Below are 7,923 nucleotides of genomic sequence, written 5' to 3'. Positions count from 1 at the left end.
GGGGCAGCTCAAGCACTCAGAATAAACCTGATTTCCTGCCAGAGTTGGACCCGCACAATACAAGAAGGGTGCAGCTTAGCTTTAGGACATGTGATTGATGCTTGAAGAGCTGGGGACCTTTCTTTGGGAAGAACTCCTGCCTGACTCTCCTCACTGGGTTACCTGGAAGAAGCATCAGCATCTAAAACTGGCTTTCTCCACATCTTTCCAAAGGCAACAGGTGCCCCACCATTATCCATGCAGCAGGAAGGTGCCAGGTGAGAAATGAAGGGAAATGAAGGTGTCCATGAAGTAGCCCTTGGACCCAGGAAAGGTTTCATTTGCAATGGGGGTGGGATAGGAATTGCTCATCTGCATGCACCAGTTTGATTGAAACCAGGGAATTTTTTTAACTGGACTGTGTCTAACATCATTCCAGAAGTTTAAACCAGAAATCATGCTGGTAAATGGGGAAATAATCCGGGCTGGCTGGTCTAAAACTGAGCACAAAATGATTCATTTTTCCATGCAGGACGCGAAAGCTTTGAAATGCTCACAGTGCTAAGCAATGCGCTTGGGCTGGATTTGCTCTGTCCAGAATAGGGATGGGCAAATCTTCAAATTTCAGTTCCGCTCCATTTCTCATTTCACCAATCTTAAGTTCATTTTTCTACATTTTAACAGCAGTTTGGAATCTTTGCTAAGTCCTCACGAAAATTCATCAGCATTTTAGTGCAAAGTTCTCCTAATACAGTATATACACGAGTGTTCGTTTGTTGCAATTTTGCAAAGCAATTTCTCCTAGTACAGTGGTACCTCGGGTTACAGGCGCTTCAGGTTACAGACGCTTCAGGTTACAGACTCCACTAACCCAGAAATAGTACCTCAGGTTATGAACTTTTCTTCAGGATGAGAATAGAAATCGTGCGATGGTGATGCAGTGGCAGCCGGAGGGCCCATTAGCTAAAGTGGTACCTCAGGTTAAGAATGGTTTCAGGTTAAGAACAGACCTCTGGAAGGAATTAAGTTCTTAACCCGAGGTACCACTGTATAATGCATTTTTGCATGTGTTACTTGATCGGAGAACTGTATTGCAAAATTCAGGTTTCAAAGGGTGGCTGTTTCAGAACCTTGGAAACTGTGCAAATGAGGTGTGTTTGCCATTGAATGCAAATCTAATGCACTCCCCATCCCAAGCCCAGAGTGATTTTACGCATCAGCCTTATTTATTGCCCATGAAATCAGGACAGTCGCTTGCCACGCTTCACCCTTCCAAAATAACAGCTTCTCGCGGTGCATAAGAAATTTTGGGGTTTGGCTGCTTGGAGATGCTGTAATTCCCCTACATTAAAAAGCTTTAAATTGGGCTTGGGCAGATATGGGGAGGGGGGAAAGTCTATCAATGGCTATTAGTCATGGTAGCTAGACTTTAGCCAGAGGTCACGTGGCCCTGAGGAATATCTGTTTTGGAGGGCTATTGCTCATCTGCTCTGATGGTCAACTTCTCTGGTGGAATCTGAGGACCACTTTGTGAAAGGGGGAGGTTTACAATTTGTAGATTGCACATGTTTTCTACTGATAATTCTCTTCCATTCTGCAGAAATCTGCAACTTTAAAGAGAAAAAAACTCTTCGTAATACATATTTAACTACGTACATAATACGTCAGGCCATTTCTTGGAAGAATTGGCCAAGACTGACTTCTTTAGGCATCCCTAAGAGAAGGATTCTGAACTAGACAGACCTTTCATCTCATCCGGCAGAGCTGGTCAGGAGAGGGTCATGAGAGCCTCAAAGAGCACTCACACAAATTTATACTGGGTGCTCTTAGGATATTGATTACAGGGGAATACAATACAGAATTTATTTATTTTTATAGCAGAACATCTTGGTTCCACCTTGCTCAGTTGTGGCCATTGCAGGGCTTTGAGGCTGCCGTGCTCAGAAGGGCTTCGTTCATGGAAGCAAGCGGTGCTGCCACGGTCCTTCAAGTTGACACCATGTCCCTCATGCACATCTAGAATTTCTCCCCTTTTGCTACTATTGCTGGATCTCTTGGCATCTCTGTAGTCTGACCAGCTGTGGTTCTCAGAACAATGTTAGCAAAAGCGAGAACTTCTGGATGTACACAGTGAACACATTACAGCTGCAGGGGCAGGAGACTTGTTCAAATTTCTTACAATAATCAGCTGTGAAGCCTTCTGGGCCAGGGGCTATTTAAAAAAAAACTCACTGACCATACTGTGGAGCTCAGAGATCATTATGGGAGGCTGTTGCTTATCAGAACCAGATTGGGCTAAACAACATTAAATGCTTCAATAGCATCATTTTTGGGATAATCAGATGCATGCAATTTCTCATAGAATTTTAAAAATTCATTTGTGACGTTATCAGATCCTATTATCACTTTATCCTTGTTGGTCTTTAGTTGTTGAACCCAATTATTCTACTATTTATTTTTAAACAAATATGGTCACAATCTGCCAGCTTTGCTTCCTTTATTGAACATACACAGTCTGACAAACCTTAGCTTTTTTCTGTTTGAGTGCAGTTTATGAGATCATATTGTTTTCTCTCTGCTTCTAATCTTCTCTATAATTTTTTGTAGAGAACATACCCATGTGTTTCCTTTCTTTCTAATTGTTGCATGCCTCCTCCCTTTGTTTTATTTTTTCAAGTATGAGTTTTTAAAAATTATTTGAACTCTCATTATTGCCTTCGAAACATCCCATATAGTTGTTGTTTAGTCATTTAGTCGTGTCCGACTCTTTGTGACCCCCTGGACCAGAGCACGCCAGGCACTCCTGTCTTCCACTGCCTCCTGCAGTTTGGTTAGTAGCTTCGATAACACGGTCCAACCACCTCGTCCTCTGCCGTCCCCTTCTCCTTGTGACCTCAATCTTTCCCAAAATAATAATAATAATTTATACCCCGCCCATCTGGCTGGGTTTCCCCAGCCACTCTGGGTGGCTTCCAACAAAATATTAAAAACAGTACCGCATCAAACATTAAAAACTTCCCTAAACAGGGCTGTCTTCAGTTGTCTTTTAAAAGTAAAATAGTTGCTTATTGCCTTGACATCTGGTGGGAGGGTGTTCCACATGTCAGGCGCCACTACCGAGAAGGCCCTCTGCCTGGTTCCCTGTAACCTCACTTCTTGCATGGAGGGAACCACCAGAAGACCTTCAGCACTGGACCTCCGTGTCTGGGCTGAATGATGGGGGTGGAGACTCTCCTTCAGGTATACTGGGCCGAGGCCGTTTAGGGCTTTAAAGGTCGACACCAACACTTTGAATTGTGCTCGGAAGCATACTGGGAGCCAATGAAGATCTTTCAGTACTGGTGTTATGTGGTCTCGGCGGCTGCTCCCAGTCACCAGTCTAGCTGCCACTAGGGTCTTTTTTCAGAGTTTCCTACAGTGGTAGGAGCTCGTCCTACACTCGAGTAGGATCCTGGTAGAGCCACATGCCCGACTGGCATGTTCCCTCCCTCCTGGTCATTTAGGAGTTTAAAAAGCTTTCTTCTGCCCAAACATCACAGTGACTGATGCCAACAGACACCGGCACACTTAGGGATCCACAGAGTTTGTGCAATTTGCGTAACAGACCTTAGCAACTCAGCATTTTGGCTAATCTACGTTATTTACATATAACACACACGGAGCACTGCAACATGGCTCCCTCTCTCTCTAGCATCAGACAGCAAAGAGAAAGAACAAAGGACAATAGTCCCACCTCATGGAACACAGGAATACAAACATCCTGTCTTCGTCACTTCCCACTCTGTGGAGTCAAAACATACACCGTCATGTGAAAGACAACAAACCCATGACTGCAATCACGGAGCAGGAATACTAACACCTTGGTTCTCAAATGCCTTGGTACTCAAACAACTTGGAACCCAAACACTGCAAACCTGGAAGTAAGTGTTCTGGTTTGCGAACTTTTTTCGGAAGCTGAACTTGCTCCGTTTTGAGTATTACACTTCCGTTTTGGGCGTTACGCTGAGGTCTGTCTGTTTTTGCTATTTATTTTGTGTTCTTGTGGCTCTTTTTGGTTTTGGTTTTGTGACTTTGTGGAACCCAGTTCAGCTACTGATGGATTGCGTGACTGCAGTACATTGTTTATTGCTTCCATTTTATGAATCAATGGTCTTGTTAGATAATAAAAATCATGTTAAATTTCTGTTTTAAGGGTTGTTTTTAAAAGTCTGGAATGGATTGATCCATTTTGCATTACTTTGTATGGGAAAATAAAAAAATTCCTTCCAGTAGCACCTTAAAGACCAACTAAGTTAGTTCTTGGTATGAGCTTTCGTGTGCATGCACACTTCTTCAGATACACTGAAACAGAAGTTGCCAGATCCTTCTATATAGTGAGAAGGTGGGGAGGGGTATTACTCAGAAGGGTGGTGGGAATCGGAGATGGACAGCTGAGATGAGCCTGTTGACGACTCTTAACGACTGTAATAGGTCTTACAGGAAAAGGCAAGGGGTGAGAAGGTGAGAAATGGCTTAGTCATGTATAATGAGCTAAAAATCCAATGTCTCTGTTAAGACCAGGTCTCTCCATTGTTTTAAGTTTGGTAATGAGTTGCAATTCAGCAGCTTCTCTTTCCAGTCTATTTCTGAAATTCCTTTGTAGTAAAACAGCTACTTTGAGATCTTGTATAGAATGTCCTGGGAGATTGAAGTGTTCTCCTACTGGTTTCTCTGTTTTGTGATTCTTGATGTCAGATTTATGTATGGGAAAGCGTGCCTTGGTTTTGAAACACTTTGAATGGACTTCTGGAACGGATTGAGTTTGAGAACCAAGGTACCACTGTACCAGAAGGTAAGTCTAGAAGAATTAGGCTTTATTCACTCTGATCTTAAATGGAATACCTGATCAGCTCCCCCCCCCCCCTTGTATGGCATCTTTTCCTTTTAACCTTAGAAATTTTACCTGCATGCCTTGTGACATTTTCCTTTGAATGGCATGTGCTGAGTTGATACACTGTGCTGCTTCAATCCCTACCTCCCATGCTTGCTCTAGTTCCAGAAATCCCTTAAGTTGCTGTCAGGGGTTCAGGAGCAGAGGCACAGGAAAGGGAGGAAACAGAGAGCGAGGGGGAGGAATCCGAAGGAAATATGAGCGATGACAGCGGCCCGAGATCTCTGAGTCTTTCCAGTGAATCGGAAGATTCACAGAAAGGAGCGCCAGTGGTCAGAGCAAGGGGGGCGCCTAGGGGGACACCCCAGGAAGAAGGGACCAGAGGGGACTCAGAGAGCAGCAGTTGGAAATCGGGGCCAGCTTCCCCACCAGAGCACAGTAGGGAGGAGGGGTCCCAGGTATCGGGATCAGAAGGCTCGCCGCAAGCGGGAGGGCTTGAGTCAGGATTGGCCACACCTCCATCGGAGAGCGAGGAAACAGTCAAGAGGAAAGTTGAAGGTTGGGCGCGCGCGCCAAGTTCAAATCCACAGGAAGGCGGCACAGTAAGCAGCCCGGATAGGGAGCCAGGTCCTAAAGCCCGCCGCAAGGAGGGAGAAGAGTCCAGGGGGTCAGCGTCAGAAGAGTCCAGGAAGGAAGAGACCACGGGGGGCAGAGGGACCCAGAGGAGGAAGGAAAGACGTAAGAGGTGGAGTAAGGCTAGAGTATTAAGTTGGTGTACAGGAGGCGGAGACTCAGACGGAGCTTCGCCGGTCTAGCTTCTAAGACGTGGAGCTGCGCGCTGCGGCTTGAAAATGGAAATTGTAAATCAATAAAGACTTTTGTACAGTGTTGCCGGCTAGCGTGGTCCTCTGTGAGCTGGGACCTGGAAGCAGCTCTGACAGTTGCTTTTATAGAAATTCAACCCGATCTCTTATTTTTAAAGGTGTGACAGCTAGAAAGGTCCCAGAGTATTCCAGGTGTGGTTTGATGGAAGGAACATAAATGTAGATGTGCCCAATCTTTCTCACTGCTCTGCTCCTGATTTAATCCTCTTTCTGAAGAAGACCTTTCCTACTTCACAGAGGTAAGTTTGTGGGAGGGTATCCCAGCTATAAAAACAAGCCCCCCCCAAAAAAAAACTCACCAGGAAGAGATCAAAAGAATATAATGTTATTGTTAAGAAAGAATATGAACTAATATAGAAGAGAGCAGTCACTTATGGATGCTTTAGTCGAGATCCCCGCATTGAACTAAATGACCCTCAGAATCCCTTCCCACTCAACTATTCGATGAGTTTATGGGTCTAAAGGTTAAGCAGAAGACCTCCTTCCTAGAGAAACCGATATGTCTTCCAAATCAATGGGACCTCCTCTCCAAGCAGGGAATAGAAAGCAAGGTTCAGGCTCGGCTGCCTATTTCTGCATCTTAAATTCTATTAGCACCAGATTCTTTGTGCCAACTTAACTTATGACAAAATGCTTCGCCCTTACATCAGTTGCAGACCCCCAAAAGTTGAATATGTCCCCACCTGGGGCAGTAACACATCCTCTGGTTTTTTTGTGTGCACATAATTTATAAAATGAATTTATAAATGTGCTCTTGTTAGGACTATGAAAATGATGAAAGCAGAGAGATCTTTAGGGACAAAAATACTCTGTCCCATGCACATATCTGCATTCCCTGCCCACAACTTACTTTCTTTCTTTCTTTCTTTCTTTCTTTCTTTCTTTCTTTCTTTCTTTCTTTCTTTCTTTCTTGTTCTCCACTCAAAACTGACCTCAACAGAGCCATGGAAAGCAGGAATCAGACGCTACAAGTGACCGAATTTATCTTCCTGGGTTTCTCTGGGGTCCACGAGGGACAGTCCTTCCTATTCCTGCTCTTTCTGACCATCTACCTATTTACCCTGGTGGGAAATGGTGTGATCTTCACCTTGATCCAACTGGATTCGCGCCTCCACAGCCCCATGTACTTTTTCCTCAGCCATTTATCCTGCTTGGACGTCTGCTACTCATCCGTCACCATCCCCAAGATTCTGGCAAACTTCTGGCACCAGAGACACACCATTTCCTACAACCAGTGCATGGTCCAGATGTTCCTCCTGATGACATTCGCAGGGACTGAATGTGCCCTGCTGGCCGTCATGGCCTACGACCGCTATGCCGCCATTTGTCAACCCTTGCGCTATGCTCAACTGATGAGCAGAAGAGTGTGTGTCCCTCTGGCTACCACTTCTTGGATCTGGGGCCTCTTGGACTCTGTTGTTCACACCGCGCTCTCCACCAACTTGACCTTCTGTGGGGCCAACCAGATCCACCACATCTTCTGCGATGTCCCTCCTCTTCTGCAAATCGCCTGCAGTGACACCTACGTCAACGAGATGGCCCTTCATGTAGCAAGTGTGTTTGTCAGCCTGGGGACTTTCCTCCTGGTGGTCATCTCCTATATCTTCATTCTGTCGGCCATCCTTCGGATCCGCTCCAACACCGGCAGGCGTAAAGCCTTCTCCACTTGTGCTGCCCACATAGTTGTGGTCATCATCTATTTTGGGATGGCCAACGTGAACTACAACCGCCCGAGCGCAGGCTACTCCTTGGAAGTGGACACCCTGATCTCCACTCTCTATTGTATCATCATCCCCATGTTGAATCCTGTCATCTACAGCCTCCGCAACAAGGAGGTGAAGGAAGCCCTGAGGAAGGTTCTGGGGGGCTTGCAGAAGGGCTCTGATCTTCCTCACTAACAGAGTCTCCTGCCTTTGGAGAAAATTTCCCTTGGGGGTGGAAGTACAGTGGCTAACACCATATTCCCATTGGTTAGACTTAATTCAGCAATACATTACTAGACAGATTCCAAAGAATTAGGTCATGATTCTGCACTGGGTCTTGTGTCCAACACCCAGTTCAGTAACTGCCTTGTCTCCCAGTCTGAAGAGCTGCTTAGCTGACAAATTCAACATGGCGCACTGTCACAAGGGGATTTGTCTTGAACCTCAGACCTAAATCCAGTAATAATAATAATAATAATAATAATAA

The 7,923-nt window shown here is 45.3% G+C and overlaps 1 protein-coding gene across 1 annotated transcript; it reads left to right on the top strand.

Moving 5' to 3' along the window:
- Positions 1-6,677: 6,677 nt before the first annotated feature.
- On the top strand, positions 6,678-7,723 carry LOC309541986 (olfactory receptor 5T7-like; the record flags this gene model as incomplete). Its single annotated transcript, XM_082240292.1, has 1 exon — positions 6,678-7,723. The coding sequence occupies one exon, from the start codon at positions 6,678-6,680 to the stop codon at positions 7,629-7,631; it is 954 nt and encodes a 317-aa protein (XP_082096418.1). The 3' UTR covers positions 7,632-7,723.
- Between the last annotated feature and the right edge of the window lie 200 nt (positions 7,724-7,923).

The sequence above is a fragment of the Podarcis vaucheri genome (genome assembly GCF_965113315.1).
Source record: "Podarcis vaucheri genome assembly, chromosome: 10".
NCBI classification, from domain to species: Eukaryota; Metazoa; Chordata; class Lepidosauria; order Squamata; family Lacertidae; genus Podarcis; species Podarcis vaucheri.
Note: the sequence above shows the minus strand (reverse complement) of the source record. Positions and strands in the feature narration are given on the sequence as shown.